The sequence below is a fragment of the Ambystoma mexicanum genome, chromosome 5q, assembly GCF_040938575.1.
Source record: "Ambystoma mexicanum isolate Mex_15411 chromosome 5q, UKY_AmexF1_1, whole genome shotgun sequence".
NCBI classification, from domain to species: domain Eukaryota; kingdom Metazoa; phylum Chordata; class Amphibia; order Caudata; family Ambystomatidae; genus Ambystoma; species Ambystoma mexicanum.
Window position 1 is genome coordinate 117208052 of NC_090933.1, and position 22861 is coordinate 117230912.

At 49.3% G+C, this 22861-nt stretch overlaps 1 protein-coding gene across 1 annotated transcript in view; it reads right to left on the reverse strand.

Annotated features, from left to right (window-relative positions):
• Positions 1–22861, reverse strand: part of LOC138497282 (dynein axonemal heavy chain 5-like) — a 1499851-nt gene that overhangs the window by 72860 nt on the left and 1404130 nt on the right. Inside the window, exon 76 of the mRNA XM_069620634.1 lies at positions 18117–18338. Coding sequence (XP_069476735.1) covers positions 18117–18338 — 222 coding nt within the window. The remainder of the gene's footprint in view (positions 1–18116; positions 18339–22861) is intronic.

Here is a 22861-nt window from a genome sequence, read left to right on the forward strand (position 1 = left end):
GATCAGCCAATTGTCCAAGTACGGGAATACGTGGACAACAGAGGTGAGCCACGACTACTGCCATGAGCTTGATGAAGACCCTTGGAGCGGAGGTCAACCCAAAGGAAAGCACCTTGCACTGATAGTGCTTGTCCCCTATGGGAAACCTCAGGAACTTCCTGTGCTTTTGATGCAACGGCAAATGGAAATAAGCATCCTGCAGATCTATTGACGCCAGCCAGTCCTGCAACTCGCAAGCATGGAGAATTTCTCTCAACGTCACCATCTTGGATTTCTTTTTTCTCTGAAACATGGTCATGGCCCTGAGGTCCAAAATGGGACAGAGACCTCCTTCCTTCTTGGGTACCAGGAAATACTGGGAATACCACCCTGACCCTTTCTGCTCAGAAGGTACATCTTCCACGGCACCCTTCAACAACACGGCTCGTAAGTCTTCTTGGAGCTCCTGTTTGTTGCCATGGAGCTGGTGGGGGTCTGTCCGGAGGTTTCCTTCAGAAGGGCAGACAATAACCCCACTGTAAGAGCTCCAGAGCCCAGGCGTCAGGGGTAATCTTCCACCACTGCGTTCAATGCTATGACAGCTGTCCACCAATTGTGGGAGGGGAAAATCAAAGCGGCTTCAAGGGCGGAGCCGCCACCGGCACCGCCACAGCTGCCTTCTAGCATCTGGAAGCTCCTATGCCCTTCCACAGTACAAGAAATACTTCTGCCCCTGCCTGGCTTGCAGGAGTTGCGGCTTCCTACCGTAAGGCATGTAATGCCTGTAGCCCCGACCCTTATAGGCAAATCTGAAGGCAGGCTAGGCCCAGCGATTCTATGGCAATCTGACTCCTTAAACTTCTCCATGGAATCTTAGGCCTTTGGACAGAAAAGGAATTTTCTCCCTCAAAGGGCATGTCCAGCAACCTATTCTTGCCATTTGGTGAAAAACCTGATGAGTGCAGGTAGGCCTGTTTTCTGAGTACTACAGACAACCCCATTGAGTGGCCAACGCAGTCTGCCACATCCAGGCCCGTTTGCAGAGACTGCCTGGCCACCTCCTTCCCATCGTCCGCCAGCTTTTTTAAAACCATCTTGCAGGTCCTCTTCAGAGATGTATTGGGCTGCGTGTTCCACTGCCTTCCAGAGGCCAAAGGAATACTTGCCAAACCCACAGGACACATTACTTGCCTTCAAGGCCATGCTGCCAGATGTGAAGATCTTTTTCGCCATCGCATCCAGCCTCTTGACCTCCCTGTCAGGAGGCAGGTTCGAGGTGGAGGAAGTTGCCCTGGTGGAAACGGTCTTCCTGCACAACTAGACCTTCCAGGGAAGGGGTGAGAGGACAAAAAGGACAGATCCCCTCTTGCCGGCCTGTATTTACTGGTTGCGGTAGAGCTGAGCAGACGAACAGAGCAGGGGCGTTGCCACAAAGAGGCGACTGGGTCGGTGTTAGGACCCAAGGGCTAAATCCAGTAGTGGTGGCTTGACACGTCGGGATGCAATTGAGTCTTTCCGACAATATACCCCTCAAGAGTACAAAAGGACAGATTGAGGTGAGTATTGCCCGAAAATATTGGTACATCCTGGTACCCAGACAGCTGGCTGCAAGAGAAATTAATCAAGTATTAACATATGACTCAAGACAACAAAATATCTAAGCAAGGTGATGAGCAGATACTCACAAGCAAGAAAGGTAGGCTGGGACTGACAAGTTCCAAGCTAAATTGGTGAGTATCCTGAAACAAGAGAGGGACTATTACCATGTGTACAGGATAGTAAGACAAAGGAAGAACCAGATAGTAGTGCGCTTACCAATAAGTGTTCTGAATGGATTCTGAAGATGAGATTGTAGTAATGGAGTAGTAGTCCTGGGAATACAATGTCTTGTTTCCTATTCCCGATGGCACAAGGATGCCTATAGAGTCTTTGATCCTTGCGCGGTTGCGCCAAAGTCCTTTGATCCTTGCGCCGATGCGCTAATGTCCTTGGAGATCCTTGGAGTTTTTGAGCTGTAAGGTAAGAGCGGGAGGAAGGGACGATGGTTGGAGTTGAAGCAGTCCAATAGCCGTTCTTTTTTGGCAACCAACAGGTAATGAGAGGAATGCAGTCCCTGGACTTTCCGATGCAGTCCATGGACGTTCAGGCTTGTCAATAAGCAGGTAAGACGTGAGGCATTAGACGAATGCAGTCCGTGGACGTTCCGGTTTGGCAGCAAGCAGGTTAAGACGTGTAAGGATGAGGCGAATGCAGTCCGTGGGCGTTCCGGTTTGGCATCAAGCAGGTAAGACATGCAAAGATGAGGCAAATGCAGTCCGTGGCCGTTCCGAGGTTGGCAATAAGCAGGTAAGACGTGAGGGATGAGACAAATGCAGTCTGTGGACATTCCGGGTTTGGCAGCAAGCAGGTAAGATGTGCAGGAAAGAAGCGAATGCAGTCCGTGGACGTTCCGAGTCAGCAACAGGTAAAGAAAGCAATGACAAAAACGAGGCAAGGAAGGTCACAAAGCAGACCAGGGTTTTGAAGAGCTTGAAGACAGGATAACAAGATATGTAGCTTTGAAAATTACAAATTCAGAAGCGCCGCCGTGCGCGTGGGTGGGGCTTAAATACAGATCAGCTGACCGCACGCACAACACACCGCCGTAGGCATGAACGCCTCCGTGAATGCAAAGGGCGCCAGCGTCTCCAAGGCAACAAATAGAGTTCTCTCAAGGGACGCACAAACAATGACGGACCAGGGTTCCAAGGTGAACGGGAACTGTTATATCTACTGGGAAATCAGGAATATTTCTTCCGCTGTGGGACCGATCTATGATCAGACAAAGAGGAATCCAATGGAACCCTGGCAGTCGGCTAAAGCTGGATTCAGTGGCATGTGTCTTTTGGCAGCGGGACCCTCATCCAAAATATCAGTTAATTCATAACCCTGGACTGGAACTGCTGAAGCATTCATCCCCAGAGTGTCAACCACTGTGCCCATTAATGACCTAAATTTGGCATGGGCATGAGTGTAAGGCTGAACCAGTTTCAATTCAATAGCTGTGGATTTATCTGGCCCACTAGCATCATGTAGCCCCTGTGCCAAGGCCAGGATGTCTGCTTGGTAGCCAAAATAGTCAACACCACCAGCCCCTTAATATATAGAGTCGATGTATCCCTGATCGTCCCCCACCGTCGGCGCTCAACATTTGCGCCATTTGCCGAAGATATCGGTCCGGGAAAGCAGGACGAAGGATCGATCACTGATGGTCGGTGTCGAGGGCTTATCCTTTGACGTCGAAAGGGGGTGGCTGTCGGCGTTGAGTGAGGCTTGGGCATCGGAGAGGCATCTGGAAAACCTGAGCCCTGAGGCTCACGGGAAGGCCCTGTCTATTAGGGCTTAGCTGCCATTTTCGGCGTTGGGCCCAAAGGCTCTCCTGACACCAATGGTGTCGGTATCGGTGCTTGCATGGGGCCAGGGCCATCCAGCGCTGCTAAGCTATTGGGACCTACTGTTTTGGGGGCACACCCACACCTACAGCCGCCTTTTCAAACATTGCCTCCATTTGTGATTTGAACTCCAATCATTCCCGACGCCCTGCCGACACCTTACCTCGCTCTGACAAGGAGTCAGAATCGTGTTGGTGCCGGTGACACCTCTTCTTTCTTTTTATGAGAAAATGACGAGGAAGAGTGACTCTGTGAGTAAGACCGCTTCATCGTCTTGCGCCAATTTTGTTTCTCTTTTTTGGCCTCTGAGTACTGAATGGTCGACAGCACAGGTGATTTCCATGGTGATCGGCACACCGCGAGCTTGGCTACTCTCTCTTGAAGGGATTTAGGATTTGTTTCACACAATGTGCACCCCTTGGTGTAGTGACCTGTGCTGAGGCACCGCACACAGATGTCATTTCATGTGGGTCGGGTCATTGACATTTTGGAGTCGCAGTCAGTGCAGCGCTTGAACTTTGAAATCGAGGCGTGGACATCTAGCAGTCAAGAAAAAATACAAAATCTGAGGGTAATGTTGTCGAATAGAGTGAAGTACTCGATAAGTAACACTATGTTCCTCAAGAGCAGTGGGTCGAGCATGGAGGAAAAAAAAACGATGGTGTGGGGTGTCGTCACACAATATATATATGGAGCCAGACGTCCCATCCAGAGCCAAAGACCGAGCAAAACAGATTGACGGCCGAGTCAAGGTCCACTATGCCCCCAGTCAAAGTTTTTCTGAGCAGCAGAGCTGGATGAGGATATCTATCCGATGAGGAATCTGCGGGAGAAAGGCAATTCATTGAAAACATTTTTTTGCTAGAGCATCATAGTGCTCCTCATCCCTGGGGAAAAGTTGGATAGACTCTAGCCTTGTTACACACAGTCACAGCCTGCCCTACCAGACTATCATATGCCCGATGTCTGGTACGAAATTCTGGATCAGATAAGGTTGGTCTGTATTTCTTGGCAACATCCTTGTGGACTGCTGGCCCCGAGCAGGGAGTCTTCCATAGCTCCATGATGGGATGTGTGATGGCATTATGTAAGGGAAGGACAGGTTCAACCATTGTGCTCACCACTGTGCCCTTTTCAAGGATGTTTGTCAAGTCAGATTCTGTTATGACCACAACCTAGGGCATCAGTTACATTAGCAATCACCCTCCTATATGCCCAATTAGAGTGGGCTCTGTGATCTCCCGTGGGAATTCTACCTCAGGAGAGCTGTCCAAGCCACTTGCATCGTGCAGGGCAGAGGCTAAATCAGATAAGCTTTTTTCCTCTTCCTGAAACTCTTCAGTATGTTGAGAAAGGTCCATGGGTTCAAACCTGAAGGGAATTGGGTCATGATCCTTATAAAATAAATTCCTATAAAGAGGACATACAATTCCTCCTAGATTTTGGAGTAAACTTACTGGAGGGATCTCTGACTGTCTTCGATTAATCCTTTTGTTACGTCGACGGCACCAACGGAATGTCGAAGAATGCATCAGCCGCTGATGAGGTCAGAGGCATCCACAGCCCTCGAATCGAGGATTTTACTGGTCTCTGGCTCATTGGTGCATGAGGTGTTTGGTGAATCGAGTCCCTGCTGGCCTTGTTGGGTGCAGTTGGCTCTATGGTCTTCTTCCCTGAGAAAGAGAGAACAACAGGTCTGCTTTCTTGAAGACCTGCATCATTTTAATGCAAAACTCTTCCCACTTCTCCACCCAGGCGGATTTAGCCAGGAAACTTACATGTCTCTTAGGGGATTGGTCTGTAGATGAACGTGTTCTTCTTTTCTTCTTCTTCGATGAGGAAGACCAAGAATGATGGGAACCGCTTATTGAGTGCGATCTTTTACAGTGTTTTTTCGACCGTTCATTCTCTTCCTCTGGCAATTTATCAGCCGCAAAGCTTTTTTCGTCGGGTCAAATCTTCAAAGGTGTCATACTTGGGGAATTTGAAGATGAGTGACCTAGAGCCAATTTGGAGGCTTTAGGTGTCATAACTTGACACCAGCCGCAATCCGCCACGACATGCTCGGCACAAAATAGCCAATAGCCGCTCCGTGAAAGTTGAATTTAGAAGAGTGCTCAATAGACTCTCTGTGAAAGTTGAATTTAAAAGTGTGCCCAACAGACTCTCTGTGAAAGCAGAATTTAAAAGTGTGCCCAATAGACTCTCTGTGAAAGTTGAATTTAGAAGAGTGCTCAGTAGACTCTCTGTGAAAGTTGAATTTAAAAGTGCATTAGAAGTTGAATTTAAAAGTGTACCAATAGCTTCTAGGTGAAAGTTGGATTTAGAAGGGCACTTGGAAGTTGAATTTAGAAGCGTCCCATTTGCCCGTCTGTGAAAGTTGAACTTAGAAGTGTGCCCATTAGCCCCTCTGTGAGAGCTGAACTTAGAAGTGTGCCCTGTAACACCTCTGTGCAAAGTTGAATTTAGAAGTGTGCCCAACAGCCACCCTTTGAAAGTTGTATTTAGAAGTGTGCCCAACAGCCCCTCTGTGAACTTAGAAGTGCGCCCTATAAACATCGGTATGCAAAGTTGAATTTAGAAGTGCATTAGAGGTTGAATTTAAAAGTGTGCCCAATAGACTCTCCGTGAAAATTGAATTTAGAAGAGTGCTCAATAGACTATATGTGAAAGTTGCATTTAGAAGTGCATTTAGAAGTTGAATTTCAAAGTGTGCCCAATAGCCTCTCTATGAATGTTGAATTTCAAAGTGTGCCCTAAAGCCTCTCTGCAAAAGTTGAATTTTAAAAAATGTGCCCAATAGACTCTCTGTGAAAGCTGAATTTAGAAGTGCATTAGAAGTTGAATTTAAAAGTGTACCAATAGGTTCTAGATGAAAGTTGGATTTAGAAGGGCACTTAGAAGTTGAATTTAGAAGTGCCCCAATTACCCCTCTGTGAAAGTTGAACTTAGAAGTGTGCCCAACAGCCGCCCTTTGAAAGTTGTATTTAGAAGTGTACCCAATATCCCCTCTGTGAAAAGTTGAATCTAGAAGTGCATTTAGAAGTTGAATTTAGAAGTGTGCCCAAAAGCCTCTCTGTGAAAGTTGACAGTTGTATTTAGAAGTGTGCCCAACAGCCGCCCTTTGAAAATTGTATTTAGAAGTGTGCCCAACAGCCCCTCTGTGAATTTAGAAGTGTGCCCTGAAACACCTCTGTGCAAAGTTGAATTTAGTGCCCAACAGCCGCCCTTTGAAAGTTGTATTTAGAAGTGTGCCCAACAGCCGCTCTTTGAAAGTTGTATTTAGAAGTGTACCCAATAGCCACTCCCGGAAAGTTGCATCTAGAAGTGTGTCCAATATCCCCTCTGTGAAAAGTTGAATCTAGAAGTGCATTTAGAAGTTGAATTTAGAAGTGTGCCCAGTTGCTTCTCTGTGAAAGTCAAATCTAGACGTGTGCCCAATAGCCTCTCTGTGAAAGTTGAATCTAGATGTGTGCTCAATAGACTATACGTAAATGTCGAATTTAGAAGTGCATTTAGAAGTTGAATTTAGAAGTGCGCCCAATAGCCTCTCTGTGAAAGTGAATTTAGAAGTGTGCCCTCTCTGCGGAGGTTGAATCTAGAAGTGTGCCCAATATCCTATTAGTCTAATACCGTGCCTGGTTGAATCGACTAATCTCCCTAATAACCTCTCTATACAGGGAGGGTATTAGGCATGATTCTAAAATCAACTTTGTACAAAGTCGAATTGAGCGAAGTGTGCCTAATAGTCTAATATCCCCTCTACACAAAAATTGAACCTAGAGATAGGCCTAATAACATCTCTATACAAAATTGAATCTCAAGGTAGACCTAATATCTCTGTGTACAGTTGAATTTAGAACTGCACCTAATATTCTAAATATCCCCTCTATACAATACTGAATCTAGAGGTAGACCTAATACCATCTCTGTGTACAGTTGAATCTAGAAGTGTACCTAATAGTACCTAATAGCCTAATATCACCTCTATGTACAGTCGAACCTAGAAGTGCACCTAATAGTCTAATATCATCTCTCTGCAAATTGAACTTGGAAGTGTGCCTAAAAGCGTGCCCCCACTGAATTTAGAACTACAATTAGAAAGCCCTCTTAAATTCCACCTAAAAGCTCATACCAAGCATGAGTACACCAACTCCAACAGAGTTTGTCGGAAACGACCACCGCGGACCGCCCCCACTCCCTGATCTGCCTTCCCTATCGCCCCTCCGCCCAAATCATCCCACCCCCCTTCGCATTTCCTACCATTCCCCTCTCCAAACACCAAGACAGAGGGGCAAGATGGAGAGCCAACCACCCTAACACCACTCCTCCCCCGAACCCCACCACCGACCAGCCAATGTTACACATGCCCACATCCCCTCACTATCGTAACAGGCACACCCCACCCTGCAATCATCCACCCCCGCCTTGCCCACAAACCCCAGCCACCTTCCCCCAGACCGCACCCTTTCCCCTCCCTAAAAACTGCATGCCTAGCCCTAGCAAGAACCGAAGCTGCATCCCTCTCCCCCTCTGACCCCCCCTACCCTCCCTCACACCCCAATCGCAACAAAGAAAATAAAGAGGAAACGTACCTGGTCCCCTCAATCTCTCAGCACTCTTCGCTCTCCCTGTCTCGACCCACCACCTCATTCCCGCAATCACCTCCTTCCCCCGTGGCTTCACCCTTCCTGAAACCCCTCTCCCTCGATTTCTCATCAACTGCACCTGAAACTCCTAACCGCCCACACCCCACCTTCAAATCCCCCGAACCAAATCCGATCATCCTAACACCCGCAGCCACCCAAAGCCCCCAATTTTTCTGCTCGCCCACTATTCTCATCGAGCATCACCCACCCTACCCCTCCCACTCCCCAGTCTCCACTCTCTCTGCCACCAACCCCTTCCGCTCCAGCTCCGAGACCAACCTCGCGTGCCGATGTGAACTGCATACTATTTAATGCCCGATCCGTAGCAAAAAACAGACACTGCATCTTTAACCTCCTTTCCTCAGACAAACCAGACCTAGTTTTCATCACTGAAACTTGGTTCTCCGACGACTTCGCCCCAATCGCTAATGAAGCCTTCCCCCCTGACTACTCCCTCATCCCACTGAACCGCCCCTCCAGAGGAGGGGTAGTAGCATTCGTCTTCAAGTCTCTCTTCCATGCCTCAATCATCGACAACCAACCTTCCATTCCTTCGTGCAAATCTCTCCTCGTTAAACAATCCCTCTCCCTGTCGCTCTCACACAGCTTCCTAATAATCTACAGGCCCCCTGGCTACAACAGACAATTCGCAATTAACCTCTGCGACTCTATTGCCACCCTTCAACTAAACCATCCCAACCTCACCCTTCTTGGAGACTTCAACATATGGCTCGACATCCCCACCAACCCTATGACACTCTCTGGTTGACGGTTTAGACGCAATTAACCTCCAACCCCACATAAATGGCCCGACTCACTATAAAGGACACACTCTTGATGCCATCTTTAGCTCCAACACCCTGATTCATTTAAATCCCCCCACCCCTATCATCTGGTCCGATCACTTTATTCTCTCCTTCGCCATTCGCTCACCCAACCCCCTTCCCGTACTCGAATCTGAACCTCTGAATCTACGCAAATGCTGGAAAAAACTAATAATCACCCCGGACTTAGCCGACGCACTCCTCCACTCTCCACCACCTACCTGCCATCTCAACAACCAACTAACCCCTAACACCTTTGACTCATGGCTTAACGCATCTCTGATGCGGCTCACACCCCCCTGCAAACCATCAACTCTCCGTGGCCTCTTCCCCAGATGGTTCACTCCTGAGTTGAAGATCACTTAACAACTATATAAATACCTAGAAGGCAAATGGCAGAAAGACAAAACCCAGGAGAGCAGGGCCACCTTGGCCCGACATCTTTATCAGTACAATGCCGAAATCCGGAAAGCAAAAAAAGCCCACTACAACTCCCGAATCCTAAACTGCAAAAACCCAAGCAAAGAACTCCACAAAATCATCTCTGAATTCGCCAATCCGGCTTGCACCACGACCGTCCCGACCCCCTCACAATCACTGTGCGACTCACTCTCTCTCCACTTTTACACAACGGCTCTCGAAAGAACAAATACTCTAGCCACCAAACTGGCTCTCTTACATCCACCAGGCAATTCTCCGCCCGTACCAACCAGCCCACCAGCTGCGACCACTTCGCAACCAACGTTCGAATCCTTTAGTCCAATATCACCAGAGCAATTTCTCAAACTTCTATCTGCTCGCAAACCATATGGCTCGCCGCTGGACCCTTGCCCAGCCACAACCCTCAAAGATATTTTCGCTTCCACCTGCGCAGGAGAACACGCAAGATCCATCATAAATGCCTCCCTTTCCCCTGGTATCTTTCCCGACGCATTCAAAACGGTTCATGTCAAACCTCTAATTAAAAAACCTTCGCTCGACCCTCTCGAGCCCAAAAACTACCGCCCCATCTCAAACACCAGGTTCCTTGCCAAACTCATTGATCGAACCGCCTACTCCCAACTAAATGCCTTTGTCCAAGCCAGTAATCTCCTTGACCCTGCCCAATCAGGTTTCAGAGCCCGTCACGGAACTGAAACCACCCTAACCTCAATCTGGGATGACCTTAAAATGACAGCAGACTCCACGGGATGCGCCGCACTAATCCTTCTCGACCTATCCGCCGCCTTTGACACGATCAATCACTCAATCCTCCTGGACCGCCTCCACTCCCCTAGGAATCTGTGGAACCGCTCTTAAATGGATAGCTTCATTCCTCAAAGATAGGCAACAAATAACGATACTCTCCACCTATACATCCCAAGCCCGACCAGTCGACGCGGGAGACCCACAAGAAGCATGCCTATCCGCCCTTCTGTTCAATCTCTACTTGATCACCCTCCCACCAATAATTCGTTCACACATCCTGTGCTACAACTACTCCGACGACACTCAACTAATTCTAATACTCCTGAACGCAAAACCAAACTCCCGACCTGACCTCCTGCCTCCTTGACATAGAACTCTGGATGACCCAAAGCCACCTCCTGTTAAACCCCTCCAAAACCAGAATCATGGTATGTGGCAACTCCGAACTTCTTTCACACCCACTACCATGGCCATCCGCCATGGGCAACTCACCGACCTCCTCCAAATCCAGTGAAAAATCTTGGATGCACCCTTGACTCTGACCTAACACTCGTGCCAAGTCAACAACTTCTCAAAGTCCTGCCACTACCACCTTAAAACCCTTAGGCGCATCTTTCCATATCTCTCCTTTCCCAACAGACTCTCCGCGGTCCAATCAATCGTTATATCAAGACTGGACTACGCAAACCCCCTATACCTTGAAGTCCACGCGTACCATCTGAATAAACTCCAAAGGGCACAAAACGCGGCAGCCAAACTGCTACTTGCGCTCGGCCCAAGAGACCACATCTCCCCAGCCCTTAAGACGCTGTACTGGCTTTCAGTAGCCCGAAGGGTGACTTTCAAAACCTTATGCATCTCCCATCGAGCACTGCATAAAACCGGACCTGAATATCTTCAAGACAAGCTAAAACCCTATCACCCCCCACGCACCCTAAGATCAACCCCAGCCGGCCTCTTACTCATACCGAAGACAAACTCAGTCAGGTTAGGCGGATCATCATTCTCAGCCTTGGCCCCCACGCTATGGAACTCACTCCCACCCCACATCCGCTTAACTGAGGATTTAACGTCTTTCCGCAAACTACTGAAAACCTGGCTCTTCCCCTAAAACCAACCCGTACCCGTACCAAACTAACTCAAACAGACTAACAGCAACTCAATGACACCAATCCAACTACCTGATGCGAGAAAATGACAGCTAATAACCCCTAATATAAACAAGAAGGACAAACAGAATTAAACGAATAAAGCAGATCAAAGCAGTAAAACGGTTAATAAGAGTAAATCATACGGAAACAGTAAAGAGAATCAAACTGCTGAAATGGACAGAATGCATGAGGAGTGAACGAAGTGAATGGCATGGATGAAATAGTTAGAATGGATAAAGCAGGTGGAACAAATGAAAGCGCTGAGTGGAAGAATGCATGAGTGGAAGAACAGATAACTATATAGTTCGAATGAGTGTGGAAATCGAATGAATATGTAGATCGGATGAGTGTACAGAATGGATGAACATGTTGAGCGGATGATTGTGTAGAACAGCTTGGCGTGTAGAGCGACAAAGGACCAGCGTATAGCGCAGAACAGTGTGTAAATACAGAGAAACAAGTAGAATGCAGGAGTGCGTAAAACAGATGAATGTGTAGAACGATGAGCGTGAACCAGATGAGTGTGTAGAACAGATGAGTATGTGGAGCGGATGAGTATGTAGAGCATTTGACGGCTCCAGGTCGTATCTGCAAGTATCCCCAGGAGAAGCAAGTAGAGCGCGTGAGTGTAGATAGCGGATGAATACGGAAGTTCAGAGAGTGTGTAGAGCTTGTAGATCCCTGGAGCAGATGAATGTACAGACCGGGCGAATGTATAGAGCGGACGAGTGGATAGAGCGGACGAGTATACAGAACAGATGAAGGTATAGAACAGATGAGTGTAGAGATGATTATATAGAACAGGATATTGCTGTTGAATGCGTGAAAAGCATGAGTGCGTAGAGGGGACGAGTGCGTAGAGGGGACGAGTGCGTAGAGGGGACGAGTGCGTAGAGGGGACGAGTGCGTAGAGGGGACGAGTGCGTAGAGGGGACGAGTGCGTAGAGGGGACGAGTGCGTAGAGGGGACGAGTGCGTAGAGGGGACGAGTGCGTAGAGGGGACGAGTGCGTAGAGGGGACGAGTGCGTAGAGGGGACGAGTGCGTAGAGGGGACGAGTGCGTAGAGGGGACGAGTGCGTAGAGGGGACGAGTGCGTAGAGGGGACGAGTGCGTAGAGGGGACGAGTGCGTAGAGGGGACGAGTGCGTAGAGGGGACGAGTGCGTAGAGGGGACGAGTGCGTAGAGGGGACGAGTGCGTAGAGGGGACGAGTGCGTAGAGGGGACGAGTGCGTAGAGGGGACGAGTGCGTAGAGGGGACGAGTGCGTAGAGGGGACGAGTGCGTAGAGGGGACGAGTGCGTAGAGGGGACGAGTGCGTAGAGGGGACGAGTGCGTAGAGGGGACGAGTGCGTAGAGGGGACGAGTGCGTAGAGGGGACGAGTGCGTAGAGGGGACGAGTGCGTAGAGGGGACGAGTGCGTAGAGGGGACGAGTGCGTAGAGGGGACGAGTGCGTAGAGGGGACGAGTGCGTAGAGGGGACGAGTGCGTAGAGGGGACGAGTGCGTAGAGGGGACGAGTGCGTAGAGGGGACGAGTGCGTAGAGGGGACGAGTGCGTAGAGGGGACGAGTGCGTAGAGGGGACGAGTGCGTAGAGGGGACGAGTGCGTAGAGGGGACGAGTGCGTAGAGGGGACGAGTGCGTAGAGGGGACGAGTGCGTAGAGGGGACGAGTGCGTAGAGGGGACGAGTGCGTAGAGGGGACGAGTGCGTAGAGGGGACGAGTGCGTAGAGGGGACGAGTGCGTAGAGGGGACGAGTGCGTAGAGGGGACGAGTGCGTAGAGGGGACGAGTGCGTAGAGGGGACGAGTGCGTAGAGGGGACGAGTGCGTAGAGGGGACGAGTGCGTAGAGGGGACGAGTGCGTAGAGGGGACGAGTGCGTAGAGGGGACGAGTGCGTAGAGGGGACGAGTGCGTAGAGGGGACGAGTGCGTAGAGGGGACGAGTGCGTAGAGGGGACGAGTGCGTAGAGGGGACGAGTGCGTAGAGGGGACGAGTGCGTAGAGGGGACGAGTGCGTAGAGGGGACGAGTGCGTAGAGGGGACGAGTGCGTAGAGGGGACGAGTGCGTAGAGGGGACGAGTGCGTAGAGGGGACGAGTGCGTAGAGGGGACGAGTGCGTAGAGGGGACGAGTGCGTAGAGGGGACGAGTGCGTAGAGGGGACGAGTGCGTAGAGGGGACGAGTGCGTAGAGGGGACGAGTGCGTAGAGGGGACGAGTGCGTAGAGGGGACGAGTGCGTAGAGGGGACGAGTGCGTAGAGGGGACGAGTGCGTAGAGGGGACGAGTGCGTAGAGGGGACGAGTGCGTAGAGGGGACGAGTGCGTAGAGGGGACGAGTGCGTAGAGGGGACGAGTGCGTAGAGGGGACGAGTGCGTAGAGGGGACGAGTGCGTAGAGGGGACGAGTGCGTAGAGGGGACGAGTGCGTAGAGGGGACGAGTGCGTAGAGGGGACGAGTGCGTAGAGGGGACGAGTGCGTAGAGGGGACGAGTGCGTAGAGGGGACGAGTGCGTAGAGGGGACGAGTGCGTAGAGGGGACGAGTGCGTAGAGGGGACGAGTGCGTAGAGGGGACGAGTGCGTAGAGGGGACGAGTGCGTAGAGGGGACGAGTGCGTAGAGGGGACGAGTGCGTAGAGGGGACGAGTGCGTAGAGGGGACGAGTGCGTAGAGGGGACGAGTGCGTAGAGGGGACGAGTGCGTAGAGGGGACGAGTGCGTAGAGGGGACGAGTGCGTAGAGGGGACGAGTGCGTAGAGGGGACGAGTGCGTAGAGGGGACGAGTGCGTAGAGGGGACGAGTGCGTAGAGGGGACGAGTGCGTAGAGGGGACGAGTGCGTAGAGGGGACGAGTGCGTAGAGGGGACGAGTGCGTAGAGGGGACGAGTGCGTAGAGGGGACGAGTGCGTAGAGGGGACGAGTGCGTAGAGGGGACGAGTGCGTAGAGGGGACGAGTGCGTAGAGGGGACGAGTGCGTAGAGGGGACGAGTGCGTAGAGGGGACGAGTGCGTAGAGGGGACGAGTGCGTAGAGGGGACGAGTGCGTAGAGGGGACGAGTGCGTAGAGGGGACGAGTGCGTAGAGGGGACGAGTGCGTAGAGGGGACGAGTGCGTAGAGGGGACGAGTGCGTAGAGGGGACGAGTGCGTAGAGGGGACGAGTGCGTAGAGGGGACGAGTGCGTAGAGGGGACGAGTGCGTAGAGGGGACGAGTGCGTAGAGGGGACGAGTGCGTAGAGGGGACGAGTGCGTAGAGGGGACGAGTGCGTAGAGGGGACGAGTGCGTAGAGGGGACGAGTGCGTAGAGGGGACGAGTGCGTAGAGGGGACGAGTGCGTAGAGGGGACGAGTGCGTAGAGGGGACGAGTGCGTAGAGGGGACGAGTGCGTAGAGGGAACGAGTGCGTAGAGGGAACGAGTGCGTAGAGGGGAGGAGTGCGTAGAGGGGAGGAGTGCGTAGAGGGGACGAGTGCATAGAGGGGACGAGTGCATAGAGGGGACGAGTGCATAGAGGGGAACGAGTGCGTAGAGGGGACGAGTGCATAGAGGGGAGGAGTGCATAGAGGGGAGGAGTGCATAGAGGGGAGGAGTGCATAGAGGGGACGAGTGCATAGAGGGGACGAGTGCATAGAGGGGACGAGTGCATAGAGGGGACGAGTGCATAGAGGGGACGAGTGCATAGAGGGGACGAGTGCATAGAGGGGACGAGTGCATAGAGGGGACGAGTGCATAGAGGGGACGAGTGCATAGAGGGGACGAGTGCATAGAGGGGACGAGTGCATAGAGGGGACGAGTGCATAGAGGGGACGAGTGCATAGAGGGGACGAGTGCATAGAGGGGACGAGTGCATAGAGGGGACGAGTGCATAGAGGGGACGAGTGCATAGAGGGGACGAGTGCATAGAGGGGACGAGTGCATAGAGGGGACGAGTGCGTAAAACAGGTGAATGCATAGTACGTGTGAGGGCAAAAAGCGGATGAGTGCCTGGAGCGAACGAGTGCCCAGAGTGAACGGAAGTGCTGCGTCGAACGGACGAGTACATAGAACGAATGAGCACAGATTGCATCCAGTACTGATGAGTACGTAGAATAGATGAGTATGTAGAACTGCTGAATGCATAGAGCATGGGGCAGACTGGAGTGCATGCGTGGGGCAGACAAGAATGCATGCTTGGGGCAGACAAGAGTACATACGTGGGGCAGACTGGAGTACCCAGTGTGGACTGGAGTACACAGGATGGGACTAGACCGCACAGGGCGGACTGGTGCGCGTGGTGCAGGCTGGAATGCACGAATGGGTGGAGTGGACCAGAGTGCATGGAGCAGACTGGGGTGCATGGAGTGGATAGGAGTCCATGGAACGGACTGGAGCGCATAGAATTGCGTGACGTACATAGTATGGTTTGGAATGGAGAGAATGTTCGAAAGAGCATATAACCCATCGTATCACACCACCACGCTTACTCTCTCCTTTACATCACCACTCACCTAGAACACAGAGATACTATGACACCATTCGGTATAACTGTTCTCATACCAACATCCGCCGCTCACTCCACATCATTCTTAGTAAACACTGCTGGTTACACACCCCCCAGCCGGGCGTTCTCCTTAGGCCTAACGCAGCCACATCCGGTCTGGATTAATCCTGCCAGAACGAACACATACTCCTTATCTCTCAACCACCACACCCATCGCTAAGAAGCAGCTATTACACGAATACCGCACGAGCTGCACACATACCCGGTGCTCACGCGCACCTTTGACTCCCTCTACTCTCTCTACTGACCTGAACTTCGGTTCCCAAGGGCGTTCAACCTACCAGTGCCTTCAGACCATACCAATGGTATATAAGGCGCTATATAAATGCAAAACAACCTAACCTAACATAACAAAAGACAAACTGTGAGGATCGGTGAGCGATATTTTTGTGCCGCAATCACAGCCCTTTTTGAAACCGCAGTATTTCGGAGTAGACATGTTGAAGTAATCTACTACAATTCAAAAGAATATTTGAAAGAAATAAATGCGTCAGAGGATTTCTCTGAGATGAAGTTCCCGAGTAGAGTGCTGGGCATGCAGAAAAAAGGAACTTAGTTCACGGGTCCCCGAGAGCATGCTTTTTGTAACTGCATTAAAGTCACATCCAGTCACAAAGACCCTGACCAGAGAAAAAACTTTTCAGAGAGCTGCAAAGCAAGAGAATAAATATATAAGAAGAGGAATCCATGGGAGGGCACAATCCATTAGAAAAAATTGCCCATCACCGCCCTACAACATATAGCTTACCATCACATCCATGCCCACAGAATGCAAAAAAAGGTTTTGGGAAGTAATCTAATAAAAAGTAATTGATTTGGGTGTAATGAAAATGCCATAGTCATGAAGCCATATTATTGACATTACCCACTGTACACAATATGGGTTTTGGGTGTTGATGGGTAGTCAATAACTAGTTTACTGTTCATAAAGAACTTTACTCTCAAGATCTATTTATATCACACAAGGAATTAGGCTATTGACATATAATTCAAATTGGTTGAAATGTGTGCAAATGTTATTTCAACAGACTGAAAGGGTTGCACAAAACCAGCAGAAAAGAGCATTGGTTGTTAAGGGGTGACCAAACTTTGAAAGGTGGTTAGACTATAGGGAAAGGGGGGCCTTTTGATAGGTGGTGCAACTATAGTGCCTGCTTTTGCCAGTTCCCCTATGAGCAATCAATATCTACAAATATATGGTTTCGGCTGACTATGACATTTTACAGCCTCAACCAGCTCCATTAGAATACCAATGTCATACCTGAATCTACAGGTGATGTTTTAATTACCTACTATATTGTAAGAATTTATGCTCAGAAAAAGTGAATTTCTGACATATCAATTTACTATAACTGTGCCCTTATGTTTTCTAGTGCAGTTTTTTTAACAAGCTATGAAATATTTTCACAGTTAAAGGATAGCACTGATCAGGCTCAAACACATCACTTAGAGCTGTTCGCTTTCCCTGCAGAGTGTTCTCACCTCTTGTACTCATGCTATGACATTCCTCTGAACACTTATGTGTCTGCTAGTTATTCAACAGGGGTCATGATACCAGCTCTGTGCACCACATTCACAGGCGCACCATTCTCAGAGGTCTATGTAGTTCTGAAATGCGATGAATAAATGGCTGTTGGTTTGGGGAGAAAAAGAGCGACATGTTGCAAATATCACTCAGAATCAGACTCTTGCGGCAACCCCCATTTAATCTCCATCATGCACTATGATCAGTGAATGCGCATGGAAAACCTGAGCAGCGGCATGTGTCATCACAGCCCCTCTCGATCTCATCCGCAATGCTACTCCATGGATTGCATCTTTATTTTACTAGTTCCGAAGAACCAGGATTGACACCATGATAATGTCCACTGAAACTCAAAAATATAGTCAAAGAACGTGCAGACTAGTGACCAGCCTTTGACAATATTTTAAGGGTTCATCTAGTTAATCCTGGAAGGTCAAGGCTGAGTACCAGGTGCCTGATGTTTGAGTATCATGATAATGTCCATACATTACCACATGCACTAGTTCCACATGGTGCATGGGGTGTCCACATGTATGAATTGATATTGCATAATGCAATGGTCTTAATGCCATTGTGCATGTATATTGCTAACAACCACAAACCTCAGAAAAAGGCTGTAACAAGCATTTGGGGTATGTCATAGTGCAGCATGAATAGCAGGATGCCTACTGTACTGACATAACATGCTACTTGCAACAACCACCACAGTACACAAGAGTATGAGGATACCATAAAGGTTCACACGTGATTTTACATTCCTCACTTTATATTTTAGTATTAACCTCAACGCTGGTGAACAATTTGACCAGGGCAATAACTCCCACCCTAATAACTGCATTACTGACCTTTGCTGAAGATTCTGTTAACCTTGTGTTTCTGCGGTCCCAACCTGCACCATCAAGGAACAGCCCATAGACATAAACTCCTCCAATATCTGCCGGGGGCGGCCCAGTGACATCCTCCCTCATCATTCGAGTGACATCATTGTACAAAACAACACTGTCAAGTGCCCAGCCTTTGGATAGATTCATGCGTGTTGTTTCTTGCCTCATAGCGGTCAGGAATCCCTGTTGAAAAATGACATGAAGTACAGCAATAAGTAAGAAATACTGGCTACTGGCCCATCAGATATATTTCTCTACCTCTCCACATCTCAAACGTTAATAATATTGTGTTTACCTCTGAAATCCATGCTAGAACACAAGAGCACAATGCCACAAAACAACCCTCAAACTGGCATCCTAGAATTCATAGCAGTGTCAAGGCATAGAGCTTGATGCAATGTAATGAAACTTAGAAACCGGACACATTTAACAAAAGATCTATTGGCCAGTCCTAGCAGCTGCCGTTGCCCCTTCATGGCATGCCATGATGAGCCGTCTGGACTGAATACATGCAATCATTTAGGAGGATTCTTTTAGGGTTTCTATAAAAGACCATTGCGAAAGTAAATATGTATGTCCATATGTCCAAGTGTTTTATTTTACTCTTTCAACTACTATATATAGGTATAAATGGAATGAAATATGCCAAACAGGTGGTCCTTCCAATGTATTTCATTGGCCAGAATAACTTGTATGGCCCTACAGTACAAGCATACACAGAAACCATACTCACTGGGCAGCGGACAGAAGCTCATCCCAGCCTGCCTAATGTCAACCGGATATGACCTTGCTCCCAGACATGACTAGCTTGAGAGGACAAATGTTCTCGTTCTAACAAGTACACTGTGTGTGTAGTAACATGATCAATTGCAGTTGAAACATCTACATGCACAATGCATACTGACAAATACTGATGCATTAGGAGCAATACAAAAAATGCAAATAAATATATAATTACACATTTTACCTATGTTGCAGCCCATCCATAAAGTATGTTATTTATCTGGGGTAGCATGTCTATAATTTCCAAAGGGGTAGTGCCAACCTATTGTAGAGAGGCAGTCACGGTTATCTTGCAGAGTAGTACCCAACAGTAAACCCGACAGTGAGTTTGCAGGATCACGCCATCTTCTGCCTGCAGGCACCAAGGCCCTGCAGACTTTTTTTACATGGGGCTCCACCTAAAGGCTTAGCTTGGATCACATACGCCCCGACCCATAGGAGACCATGAGGATGCATTGAGACGGAATTTGGTTGGGGAGGGAAGACATTTTTATATTTTAGCTGGAACATAGCTTGGGAGCAAAAGAGCAGTATGCAGGTCATCGAGCAAAGCCTTAGTTGCAAAAATTGAACATGTGATCAAGTAAACATTAGTAATACTTTTTACACTACAGTTTATGGATGAGGGAGTGGCACAAGATAGCAAGAAGAACACATTATTTAAACCTGGTAATGTTCTTTACACTGGATGTTCCTCATTTTAGATATTCATTCTCCTGCTTTGCAGCTCTCAGAAACTTTTACCCAGCACGGGGCGCTCTGCACACTGGAGTCGATGGCAATTGCGTCACCGTCTTTGTGAGAGGAACGAACATCCAGTAGAAAGAACATTACCAGGGGTAAGTAATTTGTTCATTTGATGGATTTTGTCCTCCCACGGATTCCGCATCTTAGATAGACTCCCATAGCAGTAAGACCATTACGGAGGAGGGAAGGCGCGAACTCCATGGCGATTATCTCACCACTTGTTCGATGGCAGACACGCCGAAATCAGACTCATTTGCAGACACTGTGTCCAGTCAGTAGTGTTTTGCGAACCTGTGAATAGAGGACCAAGTCGAGGCCTGACAGATATCCTTTACAGGTACCCCTCTTTGGAGAGTAGAGGTAGCTGCCACAGCTCTAGTGGAGTGTGCCCTGAATTCTTCAGGGATTTCATTACCCGCTCTGGTGTAGCATTTTGAAACACAAAGCACTGTCCACCTAGAGATAGTTTTGTTTGTTATACTTTTGCCCATTTGTGGGCCGGTATATCCAATGAATAGCTGATCTTCCAGACTGAATTGTCTTTTTCAGCTGATGTAGAAACTCAGAACCCTCTTGGGGTTGAGCATATGCAGCCTTACTTCCTCCTTAGATGGATGAGGAGGTGGGAAGAAGGCTGGCAAACTGTCTGAGACAGGTGAAACTATTCCAACGACAAGGTGACTAAGAGTGTGCCATTCGTTGTTTCTGAAGATCGTGTCAAAGACTGTAAAATGTGGCTTACATGACGAGGCCTGAAATTCGCTCACTCTTTGGACCAAGGAGAAGGTGACCAAAAAAGGTTGTCTTCCAAGATAATAATCTCAGAGGACACGAATGTAAAAGACTCAAATGTGCAAGCCATGAGGAAAGTTAACACTAATCTCAAATCCCATACTGGTACCATGAAGGGTGTCAGAGGGAAAGTCTTAGCCAGGGTTTTTAAAAATGGCACCACCCAGGGCATCAAAAAAAGTACGATCCATGTTCGGGCGTGTGCTTGAAAATAGAATGTGCAGTTAAATAGTCCTTGATAGTGGCAACCTTAAGGTCCTGTCTTGCCAGATGACGAAGGAAGGACAACACCCTTGAGGTGTCACATTAGAAAGGATCCACATCCTGTGGCCTGCACCAGCTGAAGAATTTCTTCCAACGGCAGCGGTATCAAGCTTTTCTGGTCGAAAGCACCAACTCCATCACGTCTTCCAAAAGGTCCCAATCCCTGTACCTTAGCCTTTTAGAAGCCAGGCATGCAGGTTGAGTGTGTATACGCTCGGAGGATGAACCAGCCCTTCCCCCTCCTGAGGGAGAATGTCTGCCCTCCGGGGAAGACTATGTGGAGGACAGATGGCATGTTCAGAAGGTCCGGGTACCATGTTTTCCTGGTCCAGTTTGGGGCAGTCAAGATCATGGTTGCTCTGTACCTCTTCAACCTCCTTATCAATTGAGGGATGACATGAATTGGTAGGAATGCATACATGAGCTGGAAATTCCAGTCCACCATGAATGTGTCCCCCCAGTGCTCCTCTCAGCGGAAATTCCCTGGAGCAAAAAGGTTTGCACTTCCTGTTCACACTGGAGGCAAACAGGTCCACTTGAGGGGTTTCCCAGAGGTTGAAGATCTCCAGGAGAACTTCCTGGAACAGCTCCCACTCCTGGGTGACTGGGCCCTGTCTGCGCGGGGCATCCACCGTTGTATTCTCCTTCCCGGAGAGGGGAACTGCTGACAGGGGAAATCCCGTTCTGTATCGCCCATATCCAGAGCTGCATCACCTTTCTGCACAGGGGGCAGCATCTCTCTTGTTGATGTAGTGCATGGCCACTGTGTTGTCCATCATTATCAGGACAGTCTTCCCCTGGATTGAGGGCAGGAAAGCCATTGGCACTAGTCTTATTGCTCTCAACACCAATAGTTGTATGTGAAGTTTTGTCTCCACCACAGACCACAATCCACTCACCATCCATTCAGGTAATTGCCCCAGCTTTTCCAAGATGCATCCGTCACTACAGTCGCCCCTGGCATGGTTGCCAAAACAGTTCTTTGTGCAAGTCCACCACAGGAGAGCCTAAACGACTCTGCTTGGGACAGTCTGACATGCTTCCAGAGAACTGCGACCATTGATCTGAGGGTCCAATGGAGCGATTGCATTCTCAATCAAGTCTCTGGCACCAGAAAGATGCAGGATGCCATGAGGCCAAGAAACTGTCGGCAGTCTAGGGCTGGCAGGTATTGGGCGCTCTGAAATTTGGTGACCATCTGCAGGATGTGTAGAGCCCTCTCCTCGGGAGGGAAAGCCTTGGCCGAGGGAGAATCCAGGACCACTACGATGAATTGGAGAGTTTGAGTAGGTGTCAGCTGAGACTTCTTTCAATTAAGGGAGAAGCCCAGCTTGTGGAGGAGGCGTCAGGTGCAAATGAGATGATCCAGTGTTTGATCGAGAGCATCTGAATCAGACGGTTAAGGTGCTCTGATTAACCAATCGTCCACGTAGGGAAAGACGTGAATTTCTACTTTCCTGTTACTGGCTGCCACTACTGAGACCAGTTTGATGAAGACCCTCGGGCAGTGGTAAGCCCAAAAGGCAGAACCCGAAACTTGTAGTGAGTGTTGCTTATAACAAGCCTCAGGTGCTTCCTCTGCTTTTGATGGATCAGCACATAGAAGAAAGCACCCTGTAGGTCGAGTGACACAAACCAATGCTGAAGTTCTAGGGCCTGGAGGATTTGCAAGAGTTTTACCATCTTGAATTGGTCATTCCTGAAGAACTCGCTCAAGCACCTCAGGACCAAGATGGGTGGCAGGCCTCTCTCCTTCTTTGGGACAGACAAATCGTGGCAGCACCACCATCTGTTTCTTTCCTGTATAGGAAACAGCTCAATGGTGCCCTTTTCCAGAGGGAGGAAACCTTTTGCAGGTGCAGTGGGTCTGGAACAGGAGGTGGTCTGGCCAGAGGGGGGCAATGCAGGGACCGCTTTAAAAATGGGAGGCAGTAACCTTGGGGGACTACGTAAAGCACCAATGTGTCCAAAGTAATGTTACACCATTTTTTAGTGTAGTGTGGCAGAAGTCCTCAAGAGGTTTTGCAGCAGGGGCTGCACTGGAGGGGACAGACGTGGAGGTGGGTCTGTGCCTTACCTCCTCTACCTCTGGAAGGTCGAGAGCGTTTTGCCCATAATTG